We start from the raw sequence: 14,986 nt of genomic DNA, 5'->3' as shown, positions 1-14,986 counted from the left end.
CCGTAGTTGCTTCCCTTGGTAAAAATCGTTCTCGTGCGCACCTGCGATACATCACGAGAGTTTGTTGTCAACAACAGTCGACCTTTTATGCAGATTAATTTTAGTATTATTTACCTATTTCTCACACAAAATGGATGATTTCCAGTCTGCTGAAGAGGTATTACTTTTATGTGTGCACTTAGTTTCAGTTCAATTCGGATAATTTGTCATAATTTATGTAAAATATTATCATTTATTTCAGCCAAAATGTTAGTCACCCTAAGCAGGAAAAATGAGTTACTTTCCACAAAATCACTTCGTACAAATTATATGTTATTAGTTAACTGTATTACAGAAACTGGTGGTTGCTAAGAGTTTTGAAAATGTGTGTGTGTGGAGACGATCTAGATCTAATTAATGCTGACAAATTCTTAAATGTTGGATATAGAGAGGGATGGCCCAGGCGATTTGGAGACCTGGTCACCATGTACCCTCTATTTTTCAGTCATCTTGTTCTCTTAGGTTGGTCATTTGTTAGGTTGGACATTTTGTACTCTGTCGATTGATTGAACAAAAGTTATTTCTTACCTTATGAAGGTTCAACTAGCAGCAGTGGTTGAAATTAGCACAAGTCCGCAAGCCCATTGCAAGACTTGAACAATTTCAGTCAGACTTGTTCATTATGCCTTAAAGCAAGCCAAACAAGCTTGTAGACTTTGCATAAAATTCCTATTGTGTCTGTTATCTTGTCCTTTTAAAGGTGTTTATGTTTAATGTCATATCACTATGAAGTATTAAATAATCCAAAATGAAGCCTTCACAATATTTGGAACGCCTTGAATGTCTTCCCTTGGGTGACCATTGTCTTGATTCCCTTATGTAATTTCTGAGATTAAGTTTGCAATTTTCATTTTCCAATCTATTTTTAGAATAGGATTGCAAAGTTATGATTGGATTTTGAATTTCACTATATTTACTATTTAGAACCACTCCGACTTAATTTATGACATAAATTAGCCAAAGACACTCGTAAAAATCGTACGTTTTCAGGCTACTCAAGGTTTTGTATTTTTGGGCTTCTTCATTTCTTTTCAGACTTGTTCAAGTTTCAAGATTATAGGACTGAAGGGCTTGCTGTTCAAATTTCTATTTTCGATCACTGTTGCATATAGGAAATAACAATTAAAATAATTTCTACTTTATTCTCCTGCTAATTTGTTGTATTTGCTCAGAATTTTTGTATTTGCTCAGATTTCTTTGCTATTTCTTACCTGATAGAATTCGCTCAGAATTATCGTATTTGCCCAGATTTCTTTGCCTGATAATCTGAAAATTATAGCTAAATAATTTAGGTAACAAATTGTAATTTATAGTGACAATAATAAGATGAACCCTGTATCATTACACTACAATTTATTTTATTTCATGTTAAGATCATTTACATGGTTTTGTTTTAAACTATTGAAAGCAACCACTTTCTGGAATAAAACTAAATTAATGTACCACTATCAGTATAAGTACTTTAAACTAGTACTTCATTCAACATGCACAGAAGATGAAATAACTTACCTCCAATTTTTTTTATAGAAAAAAGTATAGATCGATGTATAATATGGGACATGATAAATGTATGTGTTAATTAATAGAATACTATATACCTTTACTTAATTTTAATTTTTGCTTTGTTTTCAGAAGCTTTTAACTCTGTTGAATTTTGAAACATGAACTCAATTTCATTTACATATGATGATTTTTTATGATAAACTCAATCATCAGATAAGTATATATATATGCTTTATGAGTCTGTTTAACTCAATACCAGGTTACATCTGAAAAATACTGTAAAACACAATGTGGACCCTACAGTCCTGAATGAAAGACTATGGCCTAGGTTGAAAGGGCTTTTCTAAAATGGCTTAGGTTGGTAGACAATTAACTGATTAAGATAAATCGAGGCTGACTATCATCACCAATGTTCCTTATTGTTCACATTTCTGGGCAGTATCTATGAGTGAATGTACCATACATACTTACCTTAGGCTTATAATTAAATTTTACCTTTAACCAGCCATATATAATTAAAAGTTCAATGAATATGAGTATTTGACAGACTATGGTATATATCTTCGTTTCATTTTTCAGACGGCGTTTGTTGTTGATGAGGTTACCAACATAATCAAAGAGGTAATATTCTAATTTCTTCATTAAAAAATTATTCCTTCATGTAATAGTCAGTCATGTGTGAGCATGAATGAATCAACCTCTAATTATTGTTTAAACTTTTATATCAGGTTTACTTAATTTTAATTTTCCATGTACACATGTATCAGGACTGTTGATCAGCCATTCAAGAAAATCATCAGGAGCTGGAACATTTCCATAGGTGAATTTTGTTGGATAAACAATTAGCCCTTTTCTTACTAGCCCCCTGCCCTAAGTCTGGCTTAGACCACAGGAGAATCACAATCATCAATGAATTATTTTTTTTACTAGTGAAAGCTTTTTGCATTAGGAAATGCCTCTATCTTTTTTTTCTGATTTTGTTCAATGTTTTTCTTTTAAGGTGAGAAATGGGGCTGAATTCCAGCTGTAAGTCACCAGAAAGATTTCTAATAAAATATCGAACGAAACTTTATCTACATTTGTCGTTATTCTAACGATGGTAGAGCCAAAAGTTACAATATAAACTCTACATGTATATTATATTGCATTGTCTTATAAATGTATTTCCTGTTTGTGTTCAGGCCATAGAGGGCGCTATCGGTGGCAATGCTTACCAGCACAACAAGGTGAACCAGTGGACATCAAACGTGGTGGAGCAGTGTCTCAACCAGCTTACAAAACTTGGAAAGCCATTTAAATACATAGGTAAGAAAAAAAAACACTGAATACATGTATTAGTAATAGATTAAGGCAAACATTACTATTGTACTCAGTAAAAGTTATAATTGATTGCTGAGCTTTGTGACATCACAAATTTTAATTATTACAGTCATACAAACTTGACCCCTTAGTAGTTTAAGTAGGTGTAAGTTTGATTTCCGTCATTAATTGTTCTAATGAGAAAACCTTTAAAAACCTGTCAAAACTGCCAGACACTGCTATCCAACCAGTATTTGAACTATGATGATACATTGACGTATCACTACGTCATGATTAAGTCTACAAGAAGTTTAAATGAAATCTCAGTTAATCATAATAATATTATTACATATACTTGTAATTCATATTCATGCAATACTGGGGTAACACCTCTAACTCGGGTGGACTGGAACATAATATAGAAATATGTTTCAATAGACAGTATTTAAATTAAAGTGTGTATGCACATAATATATAAATGGATACATATTTTATATTTCAGTAACATGCGTCATTATGCAGAAAAATGGTGCCGGTTTGCACACAGCTAGTTCCTGCTTCTGGGATAATCAAACAGACGGTACGTTACAGGGAGTTTTAGTTTACAATGATACCCTGGTTAGCCAGGTGTATAAAAATGACAGGAGCTGCATATAAGGGAATGGAGAAAGTAATTGCAAATTGTATAACAAGCCCTGCTTATATATAAAAAATCCAGAATTTAAGCAAGCCAGGAATACTCTTGATAGGTGCAGGGCTTGTGAGCTTGTGAAAATTATGAACACTGTTGGTATCTGTCATTGAAACCATTTTGAAAATAATGAAAGAACATGAAATATTGTTTAGTTTTTGATGTTTTCATTTAGAAGAAAGGTTTTAATCCAACATATCACTCTAAACTTAGTGGGTAGCTGATTTGTCATACAAGTCTTAAAAGGCACTGATTTGTCATGTGACTGAAAGCTGATGATGGCCTTACATTTAAGAATGATTGGAAGGGCTAACATGCAGGTGTACTTAGACCTTTCCACTCAACTGAAACTTTGTGAAGAAGAAGGTCTTGTTTATGCTCTGGGAGAGATTACGAGCGCTGTATCTTGCTCATTTTCATTTATTTTTTGTGTTTGTTTGTTGCAGGTAGCTGCACCGTGAGGTGGGAAAACAAGACCATGTACTGTATTGTGTCAGTGTTCGGGCTCGCCATCTGATCTTCCAAAACCTCGCCCTATAGACTTCAATGGCTACACTCCAACCTACTCCGGTTACACTCCACCATACATTGAGATTGTTTGTCAGGCTTTTGAATTTTGAATATATTACATCTCTTTGTTAGATTTTTTTTTTTAAATGAAAAACCAGTTTTCAATGTTTCAAATTTAGTTACCATCATTTTAATATAATTTTTCTTGCCAAATCTCTTATATAAGGTCTTGTATAAAAAATATCACTTTTTTTAAGGAAATGCCTGGGATTTTTGTTTATAAAGTTCAGTTTCTTTGTTAATGTTCAGAGAACAAAGAATGTTCTATTGTTTCTACTTTGTGATATTTTTGCGTTGCATTTCTAGATCATTATACATTTACATCAAAAATTGTTGAAATTCAACCTTGGTTTGAAGCTGAGTCAATGAGCATAGCTCCTGTTTTGCAACAGATATAGTACTTCAACTGTAGAGAAAAATGATTGGAGACGGTACAATGTAATTTTCTTTCAAACCAAGCCTGAATTTCTTCAATTTATGTCATTTTTTATTGCTTGTATTTATTCAATGTGTTATGTATCCAGTTTGTATGACAGGGAACATTGGAAGAAAATTTTAAGTGTGTTCTTAAAGATTGATTGCTGTTGTGTACAATATCAGTATTTGAGCAAAATTGGTAAGAAAACCAAAATCTTATTAAGGAGATACTAGTATTGTGTTAAAATGAAAAAAAGGTTAACAATTTCGGACATTATTCAACATCATTAGTTTAGTCAAGTTTAATATTTTTCCATCTATGTTTAAGAGAAATTTACAGAAATAAAAATCTCCAAAAATAATTTGTATTACTTTTATTTGACAAGGATATATGTCTACATGATATAATTAATGATGGGTACTTTGTAGATTTTTTGTATGAGCTTTTTAAAACTTAACATGAAGAATGAGGCTGAAAAACATTCTTGTTACGTGTTAAGGATCTAGGTCAAGAGATGTAGGAGAACAAATGTAGAAAAATATTTTGACAGATGGATGGGACTAAAGCAATTGTCAATAGGCTCATAAAATTGGTTAAAAATTTAAATATATGACCTGGGCCCTATGGAGGAAAGTGACCGCATTTTTGTGTCGCCTGTGAAGTATACTGCACATACTGCATTGGGAAATTGTCAATGGCACTTTTGTTGGAAGATTATTAACTTTCTAACTGCTGGATGTAGATTCTTCAAACATATCATACACATTGGTCATGTTCAGTAGGTGACTCCATTGACTGTGGGGTCAAAGGTTATGTCATGTTGACGACTTGACAATTATGGGCATTCCAGATGGATGACAGACCTGGTTCACAGATTTGTAGTTAAGAACATTCACATACTGGGCAATGCGTGAGATCTTTGTACCATCTTTTGGTGTGGCAGACATTAAACCCATGGTCACATACTCGGTTCTACAATAAAGATCACATACCGGGTATTACTTACGGTCATTCTACCATATTTTGGTGTAGTACACAATACACCCAAGTTCACATACTGGGCAGCATGTCTGGTAATGTGCTACAATATTTTGTACTGTACGCAATACACCCAAGTTTACATACTTGGCAACCCTTCTGGTCAAGTCCTACAATATTTTGTTTTGCACACAATACACCCAAGTTCACATACTGGGCAACCCTTCTGGTCAAGTCCTACAATATTTTGTTTTGCACACAATACACCCAAGTTCACATACTGGGCAACCCTTCTGGTCAAGTCCTACAATATTTTGTTTTGCACACAATACACCCAAGTTCACATACTGGGCAACCCTTCTGGTCAAGTCCTACAACATTTTGTGCAGCACACATTACACCCAAGGTCACATACTGGGCAACCCTTCTGGTCAAGTCCTACAACATTTTGTGCAGCACACATTACACCCAAGGTCACATACTGGGCAACCCTTCTGGTGAAGTATTACAACATTTTGTGCAGCACACATTACACCCAAGGTCACATACTGGACAACCCTTCTGGTGAAGTATTACAATATTTTGTGCAGCACACATTACACCCAAGGTCACATACTGGGCAACCCTTCTGGTAAAGTATTACAACATTTTGTGCAGCACACATAACACCCAAGGTCACATACTGGGCAACCCTTCTGGTGAAGTATTACAACATTTTGTGCAGCACACATTACACCCAAGGTCACATACTGGGCAACCCTTCTGGTGAAGTATTACAACATTTTGTGCAGCACACATTACACCCAAGGTCACATACTAGGCAACACTTGCATCAAGTGCCACAATGTTTTGTGCTGGACACATAACTCGCAGGGCCATTTACTCGGCAACACTTGTGCATGTGTTGCAATATTTTCTGCCGTGCACACTTCACTCAAGGTTACATACTGGCCACACCATAGGTCATCATTCCCTGTTTTGGTACTGCACACATTATACTCAAGGTCACATACTAGGCAACACTCGCGTCAAGTCTTACCATGTTTTGTTCTACCACCTACACCCAAGGTCACATACTGGGCAACATTTTAGGTCTAAGGCTACAAACTCTAATATAGAATTTCATTATTTCATACCAATTACCAATTCAATGTGGGAATCTTATCTCACATCTTGAGAGAAAACAACCATTCTTCTGCTTTTTTATAATTTTTATTAGTTGATTATTATATTATATGTCACATATATATATGAGCAGGATAAACAAGCAAGAAACAAAGAATCAATATCAAATGTCAGATCGTAAACAAAACATTAACCTGAGCCAATTTTCATGCAACACTCTTAAACATTTTTTGTCCTTATTAATTGGCAAACATGGTTGACTCTGTCAATTTCGTCGATAATCGACTGGTCAAAACCCGCTCCTCATCTCTAAACAAATAGATATTACACAAAGTAATAATAACATAATGGTACAGAAGACTTACAATCACAAGCACTTCAGCCCAAAAATAGACTTTGTAGCAAATGTTTGAAACACAAACACAGACATAGCTTAATGGGTAATATACGATTTGTATGCAAACACAAATGCTATTGATTATGATGGCTATTATAAGGATAAATCGTAATTAATATGGAAACGTAAGGATTTTATTTGAATGTTTGTCATCTTCCTTAAGTGATTCAATCAGTCTAAGACTTACTTAAATCTACAAGATGAGTCTGTTGCTACATGTTACAAAAATAACATGCCAAGCAGATTTAGCCATTTATCAGTTGAATTAAGGGGCCAACTCTGATTATTTTGGCAGAGTAAAAACCTTGTTCAGTACATGTGTACTGCCATTCTTAACATGTATACCAAAACATGTATACAAAGTTTCATGTGAATATCTTAAGTGAACATGTATACCAAGTTTCATGTCAATATCCTTAGTGAACATGTATACCAAGTTTCATGTCAATATCCTAAGTGAACATGTATACCAAGTTTCATATCAATATCCTAAGTGAACATGTATACCAAGTTTCATGTCAATATCCTAAGTGAACATGTATACCAAGTTTCATGTCAATATCCTAAGTGAACATGTATACCAAGTTTCATTCATTTACGAAAATCACATAATCTCCAAAAACATCATCTTTCAAATTTTACTTGTCAGAGATATGAAAATTATGGTCATTAATAATGAAATATTAACAATGAAAAATTATAGTCAGATATTGATTAAGCAATCTTCATAACATCATGTGTGTAACATGACACCAACCAAAAAAAAATCCTCACATTTCCACCAAAAGTAATCAGCAGATGACAAAAATATCAACAATCAATATAAAAAACTCTGGCTATACAATGTATCAGTAAAATATATATAAAAATATAAATATTTGTGTACAAAAATAATATACAATTTTTCTCTATAACAATTTGGAAAAGTTGCCTTGCATAGCACATTTATTAATAAAGCACACAGTTTGAAAATACGGGTACCAGTGAGAGTGAGAACATATGTAAGCACAAAATTACCCCATCACCGTTCCAGAAAATTATGCTGAACATTAACTTAATACAATATTAAATATTAATTATGTTTTAGTCAGGTTATTTTTTTCAACCACTTCTTTTTTAGTCACATTTACCTCGTAAGGGGCCATTTTTATCAAACTATGTATTGTACGAAAACGCCATTATAAGATAACGCCCTTATCAAATAAGTATTTCTGACTAGTTATATCAGCTGTGTTGTTCAATCACTAAATATATCTTAATGAAATTTCTTCATTTTATGATTATTTAAAACGTTCCCTCCATCGTAAGGTGACCCGTATTCTAGGAATCTGATCTTATACATTTAAGTATCTCATTTTCAAAGTGAGGTAACAAAGTTAGTATCAGTTTTAATTTAAATTATATACAATTTACATAAAATTCTACAGTTTGTGTTCAGAGGCAAATTTTCAACTGTAAAGGGCTTGGTTGTGAAAAATCACAACAGATATGGCAAAATAGCTTTGGATATGGTCTTTAAATAAAGCTTTGGATATGATATACTTTGGATAGTAGAAATGATTGTTAATTATACAATAACTAAAGAAATGTGTAAATAAATTATCAAAATCCTTGTGAAAAAAGAACAAAAAAGAGCTATAGGACATGTATAAATATGATACCCTTTTAGGATAACAGATATTTAAGATTAAATGTAAAAATATATTGATATAAAAATAATTTCCAATTTAATACTTTAATCCTTTTGTATGTTGGAGAGAATTAATAAATACTTGATGATATAAAAGAGAGGCAAACAATGAAATCTGAATGAAAGAGGTTATATGCTTTTGCGTGTTGAGTATTCCATATTAATATAAATTGCCATGGCACATAAATCTTAATGAAACATCCGAATATAATTTAAGGGCTATTCCATTTAAAAAATATAACCCCCAGGAGCAAAGGCCCTTTTAAATTATGCCACCCCCTACAGAAGTAAATTTACCCTTTTGAGGTCCAAAATAGCAAAAAAAGACGCCCAACCATAAACTATTTAAAAAATTGCCTTCCCCCCGGGGGTTATATGTTTAACTATATAGCCTTTAAATGAAAACTTATGATGTGGATACATATGTTGGATCAATCTAAAGGCCCAATTTCTTGATAAATGTTAAGCATAACAACTTGAAGTACTAACTTATTTCATTCAGACAAATTAATTTCTTGAACTTGATGGAGTAAATCATGATCGTCTTTCAAATAATTTCCTTTAAATGTCTCCAAGCTCTTTAAGAGGAAAAATTATGTAAAATGTTATAAACTTAGCTTTGTTCTGCTTTAAGAGACTTCGGCTTATCAAGAAATTGGGGCTATGATTTAAGAACATGTATCTAAATGGCTGTTTTCTGTGGACCCCCCCCCCCCCCCCTCACCTAAACCATTTGGATTTAGAAATTCAGAACTCAAGCAATCAATTAACTATTGACAAGAAAAGCGCAATGCTCATTTAAATCCATGCACTAAATGATTTGCATGAAAACTTGTTACACAGTTTATTCTGATAGTTAATTGCGTGACATCACAAACAAGTATAAAGATTAGATGATGTGTAGATATCAAATCATGTAAAACATTGCCGAAGTGCAGACAGCCATTTTCCCTTGTGCCCAGCTATGTAAAAGCAAATATTAAAGCAAATGTGGTCTTATATTCTAGCATGTTAAGTTCTTTACTGAAAAAATATTATTGTGCAAATTTATGGATGATATTCAAGATATTTTTTAAATTTATATTTACTAAAAGAGGATTAGTCTAATTCCTTACATTTGTGCAAAATATAAACAATGCGTTTGGTTGTCCATGACATTTAATAATATAAATCCTTAAACTTGGACCCAATAGCAGCTTAAATTTATTTAGTATTAAGGTGTATCTCACTCCCCCACCCCCTTACCAATCCCCCACCCCCTCCCAAATATTATCTATCCAAGTTTATTATCATAAAAAAAATTAATACATAAAGAGTATAAATAAACTACTGGTACAGCAGATTTTTTTACACAGAAAAACATCAGATAACAGCTAGTAGTATTATAAATAACCTACGAATATGGAATGAAATATAAAATCTGGAATACATAATATCAGTTCAAATAAAAACAAAGATACTTTTACAAATGTTTAACGGTTTGGAATGCACAAAAATGTCCAGCAGCTAGGAATGCACAAAAAGAACATTAATTCAGGAATGCATAAACAGTATTGAAGTCTTAAACAATATCTCAAAACCCTCGAACACTTCCCAGAATTGTCTAAAAATAGACACATCCCAGATTTGCCTTAATATAATTTATGATAAAAACAATTAACAGAAAACAAATCTACCTGTTAACCTTCTTTGTGTCAGCTGTCATTGGTTACTTCTTTTTGGGATGTTTTTGGAGTAATAATGTGAGCCGTGTCAATAGGTCTTAATTAATTAAATTAATTTAATTAATGAGGTCTTAATGTACATTTTTGAGATTACAGTAAAACACAGAAACAAAAATTACAAATTGTCTAAGATACATATTACACCATAGGCACAAGAAACAATGATTTCATATATATTTCCCGTCAATCCCTTGTCATTTTTATGATTTTATCTATTTCTGCTTGTCGCTGTTTTGTAAGCCATGGACCGACTGTTCAGAAGTTTCTTAAAGTTAACAACATTGTCTTTGTCATTGTTAACTTTCAAATTGTTCTTTTTTAAGTTTACGCTTAAAAGTTTACAACGATATCATTTTTCACATTATTTACTTTCACAAAGTGCCAAACAATCGGCCGAATATATACCAATTCTCATATATTAATTCCTAGCAACACATGTTAATAACAAATCATATATTATAATTAAACCACTAATTATTAACAGTATCTATAAAACTTCATACAAAACAAAGTCAACAATCATAATATGGGACAAGATTAAGATATAACAATATCTCTACATCTATATTAATAATATTATAGATATGTCATGGAAGATAGAGAAAAGTTTAAACCGGTAATCACAACTAAACACATACATGTAGAAATATTATATATAATATTATATTCGTTGCCATTTAACGACTTTGATACAAAAATATCACAGAAAAAAATGATGTTTTCCAAATGAATGTTTTAAAAACTGTTACAATTAATTTTATTGATATAATTTTACTCTTTTTTTTCCTGAATTGCAAAGAAATTCAGTTGTCAAATGTTCATGTTCCTTTTCGCATTAGGGGGTATTTGGCAAAACTGAATAATAAAATGGACAGAAAAGACTTATACCTTTATAATATTATGCATTCTAGCCCTTTTATCTACCATTTCCAGATAGCAGGCATTATGATTACTTAAAATGCTACGTGTCAAATGGAATTTGAAAAAAACAAAACTTGTAGTAATACTAATACTTTTTTGTGATAGAAAGAAATAAAAACGAGCCTCTGGGTCCATGATGCAAAAACAGTCTCAAGTTTGAGTCTAGACTCAGGCTCAGAAAAGCGCCTTTATTACATAAAAAAAATCCATTTTTTTTTTCATTTTTTTACAAAAAATAAAGGGAAGTAATTGAGCAATTATAAGCAGTAATAAAATTCATCAAATTTCATCATCAATTCTCAACTAGAAGGTAAGTAACAATGAAATGAGGATTTGCAGTTTTGCCACTTGATTCTGGACTTGAAAGAGTTCGTAATCATGGCCTGTGTTATTCAGAGAAAAAAAGCTCTGCGTACAGCCCGCCCAAGATAACCAGAAATGTGGGAAAATTTTGTATGCTCAGTAATAGGATGACAAGATATAAGCATGAAATACTGTTGTAATTGTGTTATCTATAGATTTCTTTACTTTTCTGCCCTAGATGAAGCTAATTCGTTGTGTTTCCTGACCAATTTGGAGCCAAAATTCACCACATTCCCAGTGATAAAACATACCATTTAATACACATTTTTTTCCAAACTTTACAATAAAATAAAAGAAACTTAATCATATTATTTTAATGTTTTCTTTGGTATTATTAAAACCATTTTTTTTCTACAAGGCAAAATAGGAATTCCAAAAAGTCCTAATCAGAATAAAACAAACACAATACGATTATTGTTTCTCAACACCAACTTATCTTAGGCGGGCTGCAGTTTTAGAGCTACTAATTTAGCTTTTAAGAATCAAACCTTTGATTATATTCAAAATCTAGATTATAAAAAATCCCCCCAAATCATTATTGAAGCAACATATTTTCTACCCAAAACCCTTGTATACATAACAATGTCTTTACAAGCAAGTAAAACTGAATGCTGTCAGCAATTCAGAAAAAAAAAATAATCCAAAAATAAAGCAAAATAAAGCTGTAATTATAAATCACCGAGAATATATAACACAAATTTTCTAGAACAATTGACATGACCCTAAAATTGAAGTTATACTTCAGCCATATTTAATTAAAAAATCCTTTAAACATGAGAATCTATTGAATTCTAGTCCGCATGTAAATTTGTTTATTGTCCATGTATGTCACAATGTTGCACTCTTTTTATTGGTTGAACTGTTATGAATATTAATGAGGAAGATTCAGTGTCACATCAATTATATGGATTGTCTTTGATCCCATGGCTCACTCCGCCCCCTTTCTCTCGAAGCTACAGCTCTGTACGCTGATTGGAGGAATTGTACTGCACATTTTCGTACAGCTGTTGCGATGTGTTTTGGTACAAGTCCTCGTCTGAATAAAATGTGAAGAATGGATAATAAAATACGATGACATCTTTATTATCATTAAAGGGGCCTCAGTTGTTGGAAACTGTTCAATATGCAAAAATATGATTACCGTAAATGACTGGGTATTACACGCACTTTATTTCCTCAGATTTCCATGTTAAAAAAAATACCCAGCTTTTAAACTTTTTTTCTGATGTCGATTTCAGGCCGAACGTTTGTTTAGATTTATGTAGAAAGAGATGTTTCTTGCATCATATCGATCGAGTATATACGGGTTAAAACGGCAGTTGAAGATCGGGATACGGTATATCGTAAGACGTTTATAATTTAAAAAAAATATATTGTACGATTAAAATTATTAAAATTATTTGATATTATTTTGAATATAACAATAATTAAACATGCATATAAAGAAGCAAAGCTGTGCACTGTCAAAATATTTTTGTCAGTTGTACGATAAGGTGTGAAAACTCACACTGCCTTTAAAGCTGTTTAACATATCAATACTACAAACTGTTGCGATAATGGTCTTGTGACCTGTCAGAAAGAAATCTTACAAATTGTCATAAAAGGTACTTTTCAGTGCCATCCAGCTACAAATTTTAAAATTTGTTATGTTTTATATAACATGAAATGAATAAATAATGAAACATATTTTGCTTTGTAGTAGTATTGTATGGTATTAAAGATAACCATCGCCATTTTCACGAAAACAAAATTCCGTTACTGTCAACAAACATGGTGGCTGATTTCTATGCGTCCTTAAACCCAAAACATAGATTAAATGTTTTTTCTCTCGGATTTTTCACGTATTTTTTTGACTGCATCTTATACCCCATCGTCTTATACCCAGTCATTTACGCAAAACAAAAGAAAAACAATAACTCAATATTGGTGTATGAAATCAGTGCTATAATAAAATATAAGCTTAAATAAATAACAATATTTCAATATCTTTGTTTAATCAAGTATTCATTGTGAACAGCACTTACGATTTTATAAATAAGTTACGAATAACCTCTTTCAATATCGTGATTAAATCAAGTATTCGTAGGATATTTATCAAATTCTCAGAGCTCACTAAATCAAGTATTCTGAGGCAACAGCAGTCATTTATGGGAATACAAGCAATGGATATTGTTTGTCTGTTGTTTTCTTTGCTCAACCCCTACAAGGGGAATAACTCAACAATTATTAAAGCCAGAGTCATGGGCCTTGCTATATATTTGTGTATTGTCTCTAGATACTTGTGTCCCAAATGTTTCTTAAATATCTTGAACAGTTTTTGAGTTATTGCCAAGGCCAAAAAATAAAATGATTTGGTTAGGGTTACATCCCTTTCAAAACAGGTAGGGTAGGTAGGCATTTTTATTTTTTTTATTTTTATTAGACTATATATAAGAAAGTTATTTTCATTATTGGCGAATGGTGTTAAAGTAATCTTCTGAATAAAGCGTTCAATTTTTAAAATTCGTTAAAAAAAAATACTTAAAGATGCACTCTTATTCCCGAATAAGATATTCCAAAAGTAATTCAATTGTTTTAATTTACCGGGAAGGATGAATAACTAGAGATTGCTTTTTTGAAAAAGCGCTTGTCTCCCCTATTGTGTGGTCGTAGGTGAGAAAAAATAAATGATGGACATGAAATTTGTAACTTTGGACTGGAGACAAACCAACAGTGAAGTTTGGTTTATTCGATTATATTAAATAGTGAAGAGAAGAAAGTGTTGTTGATTAATCATGGAAAATGTAAACGAAGTTTGCATTGTATGAAGTTCCTGGGCGCAAGCGTTATTCAATTATTGATCGGAAACCATTTTTCAGCTCACAGTCATCGTGACCATGACCTTTTACCTACTGATCACAACATCAATAGGGATCATCTACATAACCAACTTGCATACCAAGTATTAAGTTCTTGGGTGCAAGTGTTCTTTAGTTACTGAGCGGTAACCATTTCTTCAACTCAAGGTCATGGCAACCTTGACCTTTGACCTACTGATCTCAAAATCAATAGGGGTCATCTACTAGTCATGACCGACTAGCATACCAAGAATGAAGTTCCTGGGTACAAGCGTTCTTAAGTTATTGAGCAGAAACCATTTTTAAGCTTAAGGTCACCGCCAACGTATCATTTTTTACCTGAAGGTAACCTTGACCTTTGACCTTTTGATCTGAAAGTCAATAGGGGTCATCTTCTGAACAACTAGCTTACCAAGTATGAAGTTCCTGAA

At 32.4% G+C, this 14,986-nt stretch overlaps 2 protein-coding genes across 2 annotated transcripts in view; one reads left to right on the top strand and one right to left on the bottom strand.

Moving 5' to 3' along the window:
• Positions 1-25: 25 nt before the first annotated feature.
• LOC128237334 (dynein light chain Tctex-type 1) lies at positions 26-4,881 on the top strand. Its single transcript, XM_052952756.1, has 5 exons — positions 26-157; positions 2,122-2,163; positions 2,724-2,847; positions 3,344-3,421; positions 3,979-4,881. The coding sequence occupies exons 1-5, from the start codon at positions 131-133 to the stop codon at positions 4,047-4,049; spliced, it is 342 nt and encodes a 113-aa protein (XP_052808716.1). The 5' UTR covers positions 26-130; the 3' UTR covers positions 4,050-4,881.
• Positions 4,882-6,694: 1,813 nt separating this feature from the next.
• Positions 6,695-14,986, bottom strand: part of LOC128237776 (uncharacterized) — a 105,462-nt gene continuing 97,170 nt past the window's right edge. The window contains exon 51 of the mRNA XM_052953361.1: positions 6,695-12,754. Within this exon, the coding sequence (XP_052809321.1) occupies positions 12,672-12,754 (83 nt within the window). The 3' untranslated portion in view covers positions 6,695-12,671. The remainder of the gene's footprint in view (positions 12,755-14,986) is intronic.

Source organism: Mya arenaria, chromosome 6 (genome assembly GCF_026914265.1).
Source record: "Mya arenaria isolate MELC-2E11 chromosome 6, ASM2691426v1".
NCBI classification, from domain to species: Eukaryota; Metazoa; Mollusca; class Bivalvia; order Myida; family Myidae; genus Mya; species Mya arenaria.
The sequence above is the reverse complement of the archived record's forward strand: the minus strand, read 5'-3'. Positions and strand labels throughout refer to the sequence as shown.

Excerpts from the sequence above, each read along its gene's own strand:
- LOC128237334 (XM_052952756.1), top strand. The coding sequence starts at position 131 with ATGGATGATTTCCAGTCTGCTGAAGAG. Across the intron at positions 158-2,121 it reads ATTTCCAGTCTGCTGAAGAG|ACGGCGTTTGTTGTTGATGA; the intron begins GTATTACTTTTA and ends TTCATTTTTCAG. Across the intron at positions 3,422-3,978 it reads CTGGGATAATCAAACAGACG|GTAGCTGCACCGTGAGGTGG; the intron begins GTACGTTACAGG and ends TGTTTGTTGCAG.